We start from the raw sequence: 14157 nt of genomic DNA, 5'->3' as shown, positions 1-14157 counted from the left end.
CTACTTCTTCACTCCCTCCACCCCAAAGGCAATGGATGGGACGGCAGGCTCCCAATCAAGAGGAAGGCAGACCAGGGGAAGGCGTTTGGCCCACAGCAGCCTTGTGCCTAAGCAAACACACTCGTACATGCTTCACTGGGGTGCACAGAACTCAAACTGCTCACGCTAAACGTGAAACAGACCCTCGGGCGCGTCTGTCGGATGAGTTTTGACTGCATCCCTGAAGCCCAGGGCTTACGTCGGAGCCGGGGAGGCCAGGGCTGCTCGCTCAGGCGCCGGCCCGTGCCTCAGGGAGGGAAGGCGGGCCTGGCGGGACGCACGGCCGGGCAGCAAGGTACATCAAACGCAGCACAAAAAGCGCCAGCTGGGTTCAAGGCAGCTTCCAAAACGCGTACCGCCATCTCTCCCCTGCCTCCCCACCGCTGGCAGCCCTCGAGCACCCCCCGAGACGTCGCTGAGGGCGGCAAGAACAAGCCTCCGGCGGCCACGGCGACGGGGCAACACCGGCCGTTAACGTCCGTTAACGGCTGGGGGGCGGTGCCTCAGGGCGCGCGGCGGGCGGAGCCACGCGCAGTATTTCCCGCCCCCCCCCTTCACATCCCCTCCTGCCGCGGCGGTCAGCGGGTCGGTATCGCTTCCGCTTCCGGCGGTTTGAAGGCAATGGCGGGCAGCCCGTTCCCGCTCTCGCCGCCGGGCCTGGTGGCGGAGCTGGATTCCTCCCTGTTGCCGCTGGAGGCAGGCGCCGGCGGGCGGGCGCCGGCAGAGCAGCAGCCGGTAGAGCAGCAACAGCAGGCGCAACAACAACAAGCGCAACAACAACAACAACAACAACAACAGCAGCAGCAGCAGCAGCAGGCGGAGAACGGAGACCTGCTGCCCATGGTGTTCCTCTGCGGCGGCTGCAAGCGGCCGGTGGGCGACACGCTGAGCTGGGTGACCAACGACGAGGAGGGGGGCTGCATCCTGCTGCGCAGTGAGTCCCGGCCCCTCACGTCCCGCCCTGCACCATCCCGCCCGGCCGCCGTTGGTCATTTCCCTCCCCTGTTCTCCGCAGGTGCGGCCGACAACGTCTCGGTGGACCCGGAGCGGAAGCTCTCCAAGCGGCCCGGCGAGTGCGGATGGTGAGGCCCGGCCTCGGCACCCCTCTTCTGCCCCCGAGGGTGTGTGTGTGGGTGTCCCCTCCTGCGCCCTGCCCTCCCTCTGCCGAGGGGCCGCGGGGAAGGCGCTGAGGAAAAGCCGGATAAACGTCCCGTCAGGTGCTGGCGGCCCCTGTTCCCCCGGGCAGGGCCGGGGAGCCTGGGCCCGCAACGCTTCTTAACGGGCAGTGTGTGCAAAATGCTTATTGTGTGTTAGTCTTGCTGGGGTCAGCCGGCCTGAGGAGCCGCTGGGAATGCAGGCTGAAAAAATGAGTGCTCGTAATTACAGTATGTACGGCAGGAGTGAATACTCGAAAAATAAAAAAAATCATAGTGGATTACTCTTTTTTTTTTTTTAGAATAGGGGTGTGGAGAGGTGCTGCTTCTTGTTTTCTCCTAAATAAATGTTACATGTTTTACTTACAGCATGGTTGAAACATTATCCTGCTCTGGCTGCTCAGTGACACTCGGCAACATCTATAGATGCACCCCAAAGCATCTTGACTACAAGAGGGATTTGTTCTGTTTCAATGTTGACTCAATTGAAAGGTAAAGGCAGGATTTTTATTGATAAGCCTGATAGCTATACTTTACCCACCATACATTTTACTGAGGAATGCTCTTAATGTTTTTGGCATGCCTAAAGGTAGCTGTTACTGCTGCTTTGTTCCGGAGTGGTTTTCTCTATTACTGCTGTTAGGATCATAGTGCTGAAGCGTGAGGAACATCATCTGTGTGATGTTAGACAAATCCTAGAAAAAAGAAAAGGGCTGAATTTTGTATGTGAAACTGCATACCACCCAAGAAAATAATAACACTAGGTAGATGGGTGGGTTCCTTCATGTTTGATCAGAAGAGGCTAAGTATGTGCTCTGCTTCAGACAAAATGAGCCTGTGGTCATTGGTACTACCAAATAGGCGTGTTTGTATGATATTAGAAATAAATGTCAGCAGAGAAGATGGGGAAAGGAGCTTAAGCAGATCTGTAGTTGAGGTCTGACCTGTACTGGTCAAGTCTGCTTTTTCCTTGCTAAGGTAGGCAAAAGCAGATCTTAAAACTGATGTGTGCTTGAGGCACTCACTTAACTGTCTTACAGTTAAAACCTGTCTAGAAAGTGAAGATGTGCTATTGTATTGGTTTTAACTGGTTTATAGCACTTAAAAGTGGTCTTAAAATACTCTTCAATAACTATATCCTTAATTAAGTCTCCACACCAGAGTGCTTTTATCCAAACATTACCCTAGTAAACAGAGATAGGTTACCTTTATTTCTATCTGGGATAGGTTGAATGTTTCTGGTTTTTTTAAGTTATAGTTTATATTGCTGTATCTATGTGGATGTTCACCTTCCTAAACTGGACAGGTTTTTTTTCCTCTTTCCACAGCTATGATACTTTGATTTTTCCATGTCAGTAAAATTCTGTGAAACACTAACATGGTGACAAAATGGCATTTTCTTGGCCAGTAATGCTGATTACTGGCTCTCCCAGCTTGTGCTACAGTATTCTCAATGTCTGCGTAATTTTTCATCGTATCCTGTAGCACCAGAATTCCCGACTGTCTCTTGGAGTTCTAACTTTCATAAAGCAGTGGTGTCTTGGTAGTTCTGTGCTTAAAATTGTTTTCATTCCACTGTACAGTTTGTTTACAAGATTACCAAATATAGGTATTTTAATTGTTGCTGGAATCATGCTTCCACTTTGCTAGCTTATTAATTGTAATCATTGAGAACAATGGATGAGTCCTACATTTGTTTTTTTGCCTTCAGAGAGAAAAGTGCATGATCTAAACTGTAGCGTATCAGTTACATTCTAGGATCCTCAGAAAAGCAAGCTCTTACTGATGAGGAACCTTTAACTCTTGAAAGTCGAGCTGTCTTGGAAGAGTTGCTAAAAAGGGTAAGATTTAACCTTATACCATTCTTTGTTTAAATCACCTTTATGAAATCTTAATATCCTTAAATATTTTCTACAAAACAGCTTATTTAATCCAAATCAATTCTGTGGGTTTTAACATATGCTGTAATACTTCATGCTATTAATATTTTGTGTTATGCCAGATTTTCAGTAACTTTTCCTTCAATTTTAACGGTAATTCGCACTTTATGAAGCACAGCTTTAGATTCTTATCTATGTTTGTAATTAGAAATTTCATTTCTAGTTCTGATGCATTTCTGCAGATTTTCACTCAACTTTTAGTCGTGTCTCTTCTGTCTTTCATGTAAACTGACAATGCTTTTTTTCTGTAACTTTGTTATGTAGTATTTCAATACAAAGTTGACATTTTTATCTATTGAAAACTTCTGATTGCAGGTAGCAATCAGTTGGGAGCAACACTGTCAGTGAAGTCAGCTCTCAAAGCTGATGCTTGTCTAGCAAAAGCTGAATGTGTGGAGCTGACACCAATGTTGAAGACAATTATAGATTTGAGAGTACGGAGAGTTAATGTTAGAGTTGAGTGAACTTTCACACTATGAAAGTAGCAGGAGTAGAATCAAATAGGATTGGCGATGCAAGATCGAATTTGAGCACTCACGTGTACGCTTGCTTTTTGTATTGGCAAGTTCTGTTTATAACCAGGTATCTTTCCCTGTTTACTTCACAGACAGAAACTGTATTAAAGGCTCTGGAGACAAGACTGACTACGGTTGAATCAAGTATAGCTTCTCTTCACAATAAAGCCTGAAAGAATTTACATGCATGAAGTTTAACCACAGGAGAATGATCTGTGTGAAATTTGTGCTTGTAATCCTCTGGAATCTGTGGGAACATTGAAAAAGCTGTGCAAAGAACTGAAAGACATTGTTGGCTCATGCTGCAGTAGAACAATGCTGACTATGGGCCCTCACCATAGACAAGGAGTTCCTTTCTTTTCTGCTGAAAGGATATGCCAGAAAGAAATGGATTTTTTTAAAATCAAATTTCTGTAGATTTTTGGTTTAAATGTAAATATTTATTTAAATTGTTATCTCTGACAGTAAAGCATTTATCTCCTTACTTCCCTGCTACTCAGTATCTACTGAACTGGGTGTGCTTCTTTTTCCTAAACCAATCAAAATACACCTGTGATGTCTGAAGGAGCAACCCGTCATTTTTCTCCACAGCCTTTGCTTGACCTGCGCTCAGAGATGGGAATGGCACAGAAAGTGTATAGGGTGGTTTATTGGTTGTTTCTCTTTTTTTTTTTTTTTTTGCGACCTTGGGGCTAAAATGTAATGTGAAAGAAGGCTTTAAAAGCACTAGGTAAAATGGCTTTCCATGCAGTATTGAAGATCGTATGTATTACAGCTTCAAGGGGAGGAAAGTAAAGGCGGCTGGTAGCAGCACACCTTTAAGCAGAGCTTGGTGTGTATTTGAGCAATGAATAAAAATGCTGATTAAGAACACTTGTCACTATTTTGTTGTTCAATGCAGTTACTTCAGTTATTTGTCTTTGGTCTTTTGTGTATTTAATCAATTATCAGTGTTTCTTATGTAGTTTAAGTGTCCAAAGTATTTTTTTTTAAATAAAAGCAAGCAGTTGTAGTCTAAAGGAAGAATAATTTTGAAAAGGTCTTTTTTGTTACCTAGCACTACTTAATTTTACTGCTTCAAGTTTTCTACAAAAACCTAGAATGAATTTCCCACTGTTCTCCCCCATTGGTAGGTGCTGTTTCTCTCATAAAAGATTCTTCCCCCCCCTCCTCTTCTCTTCTTCTCTATTTGCTGCTTTGTTTTGAAGTAGTATTCAAGTTTAACCTGTAGTGATGAGTCTTCTATTCTTTCATGTTTGGGTAACTAAAACATTTTGTTATTTGCATACCTGCCAAAGGAATTGTTAAAAGCACTAATCCTTCTAATCAAATTACTCCAGCGTAACTTTTGAGGCAGTTTCTTACCAATGTCCAAAAACTTGTTAGGGAAGTGACATAGTAGACTTCATCCTGGATGTCTGAAGAGAACCAGAGAACGCTCTGCCCTTCAGTTGAAGGTTGGTTGATGTTTCTCATTATATACAGAGTTTTTGTTGGTAATGTTAACAGCTGAGGGCTTGATAGACCTACCTTTTCAGATGTAATGCTTTTCCCAGATACATACGTATTTTTTCTTTAACATGTGGTTTTCCTTTTCTGTTAAGGACAGCTATGGGAGCAGGGACCGAAGCCCATAAAGATTTCTGTAGACTTTTTTTTTTTTTGAGATGAACATGTATTCAATTTCTTTAACCAAAGATTGAGACTGTATTGAGACAAGACAGCATAATCTTTTACATCTGTATTCTAACAAAGTAGCAGCAAGACGCAAAGGTGCAAAAATAAACTTGCATGTTTTTCTGATGCTTCCCTATCCAAATTACTGGCATGTTAGAGGTGGAAGACTGAATAGGTTTATCAACCTGGAGGTAGTTTCTAAGTGGACTTTTGTATTTGTTCCATTATATTATGAAATAACTGTTTTGGATCTACCTTTGGAAAGAACCAGGTTTGCTGGCCTCAAGCACCACCTGTAGCTTTAAATATGTTCCTCGGTTAAACACAGAGGTCTGCTAGCTGTGGTTCAGAGCGAGTTCCCTAAGTAGATTCACCAGCTGAGTTCCTTCTGAGGCTCGTTTAGGTAGATTCCAAGCACCTGCCTCCTATATATCTTGCTACTATGTGTAACGAAAGTAAAATGTATATACGTAAGCAAGTAGTCAAAATAAGAAATGATTGCTTATCTTAAGGAAAGCATGCAAATTCCATAACTATCCCTCTTTTCTAGCTACTATGGGAAAAATACCTGCTGAAGAAGGAACCCAAAAACCAATCCCACCATTATGTCCCTGAACTCAAAGGCAGAATTGACTACAAATAATCTGGATTAAAGCGTGTGTTCCTGCGATGGAACAGACGTAGGTAACACATTTTAAAAGTGTGTGTTAAGTAACCATTTTTCGCCTTGGCTTAGTGTTAGGGTCTTCCATATCTTTATTAAATACCTGCTTTTGGCATCAATGTATATTTAGAACAATGTCTCTTAGCATATTGTAGGTGGGATCTCGAGTACATTAACACAACAGACTCTTAAAATAGCGTTTCCACACTCTCAAGGGTTGCCAGCTGCTGCTTTGCTAAGGTGTGTAATGAACAGTCTAAATTTAGAATAAATTTCATAAGGATGCAGAGATATTTATATCTGCATGGGGAAATGGGTCTATTCGGGTATGTACGTTGTTCCAAGAAGATGAAATAGGGTTTTTTTTACTGTGAAGTTCAACTGGGAGCTAGTATCTTGTGTAGTTAAGTGGGCTAAAGGTAATATAATAGAGAATTTTGTGTTTAAATGTATAAATGTGTATGATGGTACACTTGAGCAATTTTTAAACATTAAAGAAGCTGTAGTTGTTCCCCAGCCAAATATAGTGGCAAAGTTTTAGTGTGTCAGCAGGATGTACAGTTTATAGCCACATGTAAAAGGTATTGCTCCTTCTTCAATAAGCAGTACCTGATGCTGGGTGACAGTTCCCTCTATACCCAGTTTCTTGGTTTCTGCTCTTGAAGGCAGAGTAAACAGGAAGGTTAACTCTCCTCTGGGGGAATCTGTGTGCTCAATGGTGCACTTCCTTCCACTTGTCCTAGGCAGTTTGTGCATTCTGTGCTGGCAGGGGCGAAAATACCACTTCGTTTGAGTTCTTTAATTTTGTGTGTAGTTAACTCTGGCAGGGGTTTAGTTCAAGTACAACAATACTTTGTAGCTCACTCCAATTTTGCCCTTTAGAGAGAGAAAGTGGTATAACATCAAATACGTATCTTCAGAGGATTAAAATTGAGGTTTCAGTATCCCCCGATTCCAACTTTAAAACACTTTCCTGTGTCTTGAAAACCACCCCAAAACTCTGATAAGAATTGCAAGCAAAACTTCACGTGTACAGAATCCACTAGCAGGGAAGGAATGAGGAAGACAATACGTGCCGCACAAAGAATGTATTTAAGGATGGATAATGCTGCATGTGTTCTCTGTAGCTTATTAATAAACACATCATGGAACTGTCAATTGAAGAAAAGTGGGAAACACAAAAAATGTTACAGGTGTGCTAAAAAACCTGTATGTGTTTAGGAAAGATGAAAACTGGGAATTAACTTACATGAGAGCAGAGCTTTTACAAGCTGTTTTGGAGGGGGGGATGGACAGGTGTTGCGGAAGGAGTGATGCACTTCACTTGGAGAAGCAGCAATATATTGATACAAAGTAATGATTTAACAAAGTTTGATAGCTAACGTGAGAGTTTTAACAAGATTTGATGGGAAGGTACACTTGGTTATTTACTGCATAGAGGCAGACAGAACTGTCAGAGAGACCCTCCCGTTGAGTCATGAGGTTCAGAAATGACCCCCTTGCTTTCTAAACTCCTTCTCAGGGAGGAGTCTAGGTGTGACTGGATCCAGTCCTAGTCCCAGACTTGGTCAATGGTTTGTGTCTAAAGGATTATATATGCACAATCAATCCTTTGTATCACTTAGCTGAGATTTCAAAGTTTAGCATGCTATTAGTCACTTACAGAGAATCTGTTGCGGCAAGGAATCTCTTTCTTAACTTTGAGGAGTAACCTTGAGCGGGCGTCCCTACTCAAGGGGAGATCCTGGCGTGCAGCCCACTGCCGTAGAGGAGAGCTCAAAGGGCTCTTGGGGCTGTTCACTATTTATGGGGGTAAGATAATTGCCTTATAGTCATATTTGCATGTCGACAACAGTACTGGTATTGTGGTTACGTGGGTGCCTTGCTCAAGTTAGCCCTTGGCTATTGTATTTTCATCTGTCTCCCCGAAGCCACGTTGAGTCAGATGCTGCCATCAGGACTAGACGCAGCCATTACGACCACCACGGGTGGTTATCGCTTGGGCGGGGTTATGGGAGATAAACATCAGGTTGTCTGTGGAGCACACTGTCACGGCAGGTGAGCTAGACTTTAGGTTACATTCAAGAAGATGAGCAGGTTTTGAATGGTTTCTCATCTTAATGCTTTTTCAGAGTACCTAATTTCAGATTTTAATGTGTGACTCAGACTCTCGTTTGTCCTAGCGTTCCTTTTATGACAGTAGAGCGCTGTTTGCTAGAGTGTCAGTGTGTCTGAAATACTGGTTATATTCTGTAACTATTTAACTTAAAACCAAAAAAACCCCTTATCCTCCCCACCCCCACATCTGTTTCTTTACCCCCAGGTAATGCTGACAGGAACCTTCTCACCTAGCACCTGCTGAACTAGCTACTGGTGCAGGAAAAAAAAAGGGGGTTCTTTCTGGTTGAAAAAGCGATCATTTGTCTCCTTTCTTATATACTAGTATGGAGGAAGTTTGTATCTGTACTTTAAAACTGTCCCTAATGGCTTTCTTTCCCAAACTGATATTTGACAGAAATGCTTCTATGACTTCAAAGGACATTGGTCAGAACTTCCATTGGTGGTAAATATCTTGTAAAATAGCAGCGCGTCAACTTTGACAATAGCCCTCTGAATAGCATGTGCTGGGAGCATAAATACGCACTATGCTTCGGTTTTCCATGTGGGCAAAATCTAGCCTACTTCTTCTCAAGCTGGGGTAAAGCTGTTGCATTGTAGTCATGTAGCTGTAGTAATGAATGGGCTGTAAAGCATTTAGCAGCACAGACATGTTTGTCCATAAAGGCCTAGGAAACCTGAGGGAACAAATATAAGGACAATCTCACCTTCTTGCACAAGAACGTAGAGCATCCAACAACGATGGTTAGCAAGCTCCACACTGAGTTTGGCACCTGGTGGCCTTTCCCAGCTGTCTTTACAGATGACACTGGTCAAGTTGCTGAGGTTAGGATTGCCAAGGTGACAGAGCCACAGACTGATCTTATTATTTTTTTTATTGCGCCAAAATTTCAGGTTAGGCTAAGATTTCTAAATTAGGTAGAGATTGGCTTTGTTAGTTTTCCAAACTTAGCACTGTAGCAGAGGCCAGACATACCTTTCTGGGAACATGTCCCAAACAGGCAATATTCTTTTAGGGAGTGTAGTAGTTCCTGCCTAATCCATATGATAATTATAGCTCTTGGTTTCAGGAGATGTCTAAAAGATGAGGGTCTCAAACTCTCCTGGCTGTTGTTCAACTTTTTGGTAATAAAACAGTAGAGATGAGTAGGAAGTAAGCAACAACTAATGTTCTTATCTGGATGTGATTTCTGCTCTAAAAAAAGGCTTGCAAAAAAGCATAGGGAACAGCTAGGTTTGCACTGTATGGCAAGATGCAGTAGAGTAGAGGTCCTGCAGATAGCACTAGCAGTGGGCTGGAAATGTAATTGCTGCTGTTAATCTTAAAGCACCATGGATACAGCTGGGCCTTCCCAGAAAGAGACCAAGCAAGATGGCTGAAAAGACACAAGGAAAGAAGTGCAAGTGCAAAACAGAACTGCTACTCAAGGTGGGATGGACTTGGAAGGGGAAGAGAATTGGGGGCAGGAGGGATTGAGATGAAGGTGGAGACAGTCTTATTGCTGTACTGAATGTCCTCAGAATGCTCACAAGAAAGGAGAACAACCCTTGACTGAGGTTTCTAGATCAGGAGGTTAGGGTCCCCGTGTCCTTCACGGACAGGGAAAGAGGCTTCTTGCCTGACTAAAGGTGTCTGCCTCATTTAGAGACATGAGGTACATGCGTAAAGTAGAGGTGAACTGTTTGGCGGGAACCCCTAGTGTCCATAGTGCCCTGTAGTTTGTCCACACTTAGGCTTTGAGAATCCAGTAGCTGGAAAACTGCCTCCATCAATGCCTCTTTCCTTTTCAGCTGGTAAGATTGAGAAAAGCTGAAGAAGAGCCTGAACTGGAGAAAATGTACAGGAACAGAAGGTGAAAAGGAAACTGGCACATAATATCCTGACAGGAAAGCACGATACTGTGGGAGTAAGCATGAAGAAAATAGAAGTGTGATTCCAAAAAGAGTTAAGCACCTGAATCAGTTCTAGAGAGATCTGAACATCGGATTCCTTTAGGTCTTGTGTATGCAGGCAAACTGACAGATATAGTTACTGGAGAGTAAACTGACACAGCAGATTCTGGAATAAAATAACTTATTCTCACAAAATGAGTTTACCTGGGGAGCGGGGACACCCACCAGAGCAGGCATTGTGGTGCAGATGCATGTCAAGTCCTCTATATGAACAAGGCAGCAGATTCTTTCAAAACTCTTCTCGCAAGTCTTCAGGGCAGGAAAGGATTGCAGAAAACGTTCCATAATTGAAAAGAGGAAGTCAATGAAAAACAGTTAATGAAAATTCCCAGTGAACAAAAAAAAAAAAAAAAAAAAAAAAAAAAAGAGAAGAAATAGCAAAAGGAGCTAAGTATGAGTAGGTTTTTTTTCTTCAATATCCATATGATCTACACACAAACTGATAATTTTACACTCAAAAGGACCCAAGTGTTCATTCCATATGGAGTGAAAAATTGGAATGCTTTGTTGGTGAAATTAATTGCTTTAGCAATCCAGTCAAAATAGTAGCAAGCAGCTATTATTAATCTATTTACAATGATATCAACACCTACTGTTCAAATTTTCCAATTATTGCTAATTCCCATTAATAATAAAATTAAGACCATTATATAGACTTTCTACCTTCTCCCCCCTCTTCTCTGTTGTGATGTTCACCTATGTGCCCTTGGCCTGCAGTGGAGGGCCTTTTTTATTCCTCAGATGGGATGGTGCAGCCACTTGTCAGTGTCCAGGTTCTTCAGAAGGTCATGTGCTGATGTTGGTAGTGGGTGGGTTTCTTGGGACAGCTTGGTGCTATTTATGCACATTTCCAAGCAGCTGACTGCTAACACATCTTTCTGATTGGTCTACAAATTCAGTAATATAATGTTAACAGGCTAGCAAAATCATAGAATCATAGGGTTGGAAGGGACCTCTGGAGATAAATCTAGTTCAACCGCCCTGCCAGAGCAGGGTCACCTACAGCAGGTTGCACAGGAACGTGTCCAGGCGGGTTTTGAATGTCTCCAGAGATGGAGACTCCACAGCCTCTCTGGGCAGCCTGTGCCAGTGCTCTGCCACTCTCAAAGTAAAGAAGTTCCTCCTCATGTTTAGGTGGATCTTCCTATGCTCAAGTTTGTGCCCATTACCTCTTGTCCTGTCGCCGGGCACCACTGAAAAGAGCCTGGCCCCATCCTCCTGACACCCACCCTTTAAGTATTTATAAGCGTTGGTAAGGTCCCCCCTCAGTCCTCTTTTTTCCAGACTGAAGAGACCCAAATCCTTCAGCCTTTCTTCATAAGAGAGGTGTTCCAGTCCCCTAATCATCTTTGTAGCCCTTTGCTGCACCCTCTCCAGCAGTTCCCTGTCCCTCTTGAACCAGGGAGCCCAGAAGTGGACACAGTACTCCAGGTGCGGCCTCACCAAGGCAGAGTAGAGGGGGAGGATGACCTCCCTCGACCTGCTGGCCACACTCTTCTTGATGCACCCCAGGATGCCATTGGCCTTCTTGGTCACGAGGGCACATTGCTGGCTCATGGTCATCCTGTTGTCCACCAGGACTCCCAGGTGTCTTTCAGCTGAGCTGCTCTCCAGCAGGTCAGCCCCCAACCTGTACTGGTGCATGGGGTTATTCCTCCCCAGGTGCAGCACCCTACACTTGCCCTTGTTGAATTTCATAAGGTTGCTCTTTGCCCAAATCTCCAACCTGTCCAGGTCTCTCTGTATGGCGGCACAGCCTTCCGGTGTGTCAACCACCCCTCCCAGCTTTGTGTCATTGACAAACTTGCTGAGGGTGCACTCTATCCCCTCATCTAGGTCATTGATGAATATATTGAAGAGGACTGGACCCAGTACTGACCCCTGGGGAACACCACTCGTCACTGACCTCCAACTAGACTCTGTGCCCCTAATCACGACCCTCTGAGTTCTGTCTTTCAACCAGTTATCTATCCACCTTACTGTCCATTCATCTAGCCCGCTCTTCCTAAGCTTCCCTATGAGGATGCTGTGGGATACCGTGTCAAACGCCTTGCTTAAGTCAAGGTAGACCACATCTACCGCCCTCCCCTCATCTATCCATCTAGTCATGTCATCATAGAAGGCTGTCAGATTAGTCAGACACGATTTCCCCTTGGTGAATCCATGTTGAGTACTTCTGATTGCTTTCTTTTCCTCCACATGCCTTGAGATGATGCCTGGAATGAGCTATTCCATCATCTTTCCAGGGACGGAGGTGAGGCTGACTGGCCTGTAGTTCCCCGGCTCCTCCTTCTTGCCTTTTTTGAAGACTGGAGTGACATTGGCTTTCCTCCAGTCCTCAGCCTCGCCTGTTCTCCAGGACCTTTCAAAGATGATGGAGAGCAGCCCAGCAATGACTTCCGCCAGCTCCCTCAGCACTCTCGGGTGCATCCCATCGGGGCCCAGGGACTTGTGAATATCTAATTGATCTAATTGATCCCTCACTAGATCCTCCTCAACCCAGGGGAAGTCGTCTTCTTTCCCTGAACATATATGGTATAACGCTTTGGGGTAATAATTGGAGCTACACAAAACTAATCTAAAGCTAAAACCAAGCTAAAGAAGTTCAAGACCAGACCGGTCCTACCATGTTTCTCAAACCCTTAAAGCATATTCTCATGGCGATAATGTCTGTGGCCTGCTAACAGCAATGGTGACACTGTATTGACAGTGCTACGGGGCTACAATAGAAGTAAGGCTTGTTTCTGTAATGCCAAGTAGTGTGACACTGTCCAGGCAATTCTTTCCATATGTCTCCCATGGCTTCCTACCGTGTGGCCAGAGGAGTGGAGCATTGACATCAGCTTGAAAACGAGCACAGAAACACAATCGTGTTTTCTTCTAAATTAACAAAAACTCCAAGCTCAGCCAAGTCGCCCAGGAGACCAAACCTATGTAATTTTATAGTACAGGGCTTTGTGTTTATTGCTAGGACAAAAGCGCTGGGGACATAAATCAGGAAAGATCCCCTTGTTTTCACTCCCTGCTGGTGTGAAAGCTACATTTCCCCCCTAGCCCCTGAGGGCTAGTGCTTATACTAGGATGACAGAGAAGATTTGTTTTAAAGCTTTTGTAAACTGAGAGAAAACTCTTCCCAAATCTCTCAGCACAGCTAGTAGGAGGTTCAAACAATAAGGAATTAAAAACCTGAAATGCATTTGGCTTTTCTGACTGACTTTTAGCTGTGCCAGACTGTCAAAATGACATTATGTTACTGTATAACATCACATGAACCCCCTCTGTTAGTAAAGCCACTTCACTTTTAACGTTCCAAAATAATTTTCTATGCAGTTTTCTTTTCCAATAAAAATTTGCTATGAGAGGATCAGGCACAGATGTGGAAGAATTAAATAGTGGGCACTAACTCTAGCAGGGGCTAGGACAGGGAGGCTGCTCCTGCGCTGGGCATAGGGAGAGCTGTTCCTGGAAGACCACATTCCTCCTTGATGTCCATGGTTTGAGGGGGGGGGTGATACTGAAGAGGGCAGAAGAATGTCTTAAGGATAGCAAAATAGGCTTTATTTCATTAAAGATTTTAACTGTTCCAACTGTTTAGATTATTCAGGGCGCAGAAGTTGTTGTCTGTTAGTTCATCCCTGAGGAACAGACATCTGTTAATGCAGAGACACTCAGCCTGGCAGCACAGGAGGGGTCAGTGGTTTGGACTGCAAGCTAGGCAAAAATCATACAGGAAGGGAAAGGTATGATTCTTAACAGAATCAGTAAGGCAACTCCTATGCACCGATGTGCTCAAATAAAGGATGCTGCATGGCTGGAAAAGTGTAAGATAGGCCTGGTCTGGAGCTGGCTGTGGGTTTGTGTGGGGTCCCTGGGCCGCAGCTGCGTGGGTGGCACGGTTCAGAGCAGCCCCCAAGAGGCACGGGGCTCGCAGCCAGGGCTCGGTCCATCTGGCAGGGCTTGGGTATAGACAGCCTTCCCCGGGCCTCAATTTAAAACCACAAACAAACAAGAGCAGCAATAACAACAACAACAACAACAAAAAACCCCACCAAACAAAAAACCCTACAAAACCAGGGATGAAAGCTGGGTTCAGACAA

At 44.1% G+C, this 14157-nt stretch overlaps 1 protein-coding gene across 3 annotated transcripts; it reads left to right on the top strand.

Moving 5' to 3' along the window:
- The first annotated feature begins 28 nt into the window (after positions 1-28).
- On the top strand, positions 29-4667 carry MIS18A (MIS18 kinetochore protein A). Of its 3 annotated transcripts, none has more exons than XR_012589020.1 (5): positions 29-973; positions 1055-1121; positions 1563-1685; positions 2905-3034; positions 3741-4667. XR_012589020.1 is itself a non-coding variant. In XM_074600781.1 (5 exons), exons 1-5 carry the CDS (start codon positions 202-204, stop codon positions 3819-3821), a joined length of 1137 nt encoding a protein of 378 aa, XP_074456882.1. In that variant the 5' UTR covers positions 79-201; the 3' UTR covers positions 3822-4667. The 3 variants fall into 3 exon arrangements, 1 of the variants encoding a protein (XP_074456882.1); XR_012589018.1 differs by having other exon boundaries at positions 79-973; positions 2952-3034; XM_074600781.1 differs by having other exon boundaries at positions 79-973; positions 2941-3034.
- The last annotated feature ends 9490 nt before the right edge of the window (positions 4668-14157 follow it).

The sequence above is a fragment of the Larus michahellis genome, chromosome 1 (genome assembly GCF_964199755.1).
Source record: "Larus michahellis chromosome 1, bLarMic1.1, whole genome shotgun sequence".
NCBI classification, from domain to species: Eukaryota; Metazoa; Chordata; class Aves; order Charadriiformes; family Laridae; genus Larus; species Larus michahellis.
This window is presented reverse-complemented; position numbering and strand designations above follow the sequence as displayed.

Excerpts from the sequence above, each read along its gene's own strand:
- MIS18A (XM_074600781.1), top strand. The coding sequence starts at position 202 with ATGAGTTTTGACTGCATCCCTGAAGCCCAGGGCTTACGTCGGAGCCGG. Across the intron at positions 1,686-2,940 it reads AATGTTGACTCAATTGAAAG|TTACATTCTAGGATCCTCAG; the intron begins GTAAAGGCAGGA and ends GTAGCGTATCAG. Across the intron at positions 3,035-3,740 it reads TGGAAGAGTTGCTAAAAAGG|ACAGAAACTGTATTAAAGGC; the intron begins GTAAGATTTAAC and ends TTTACTTCACAG.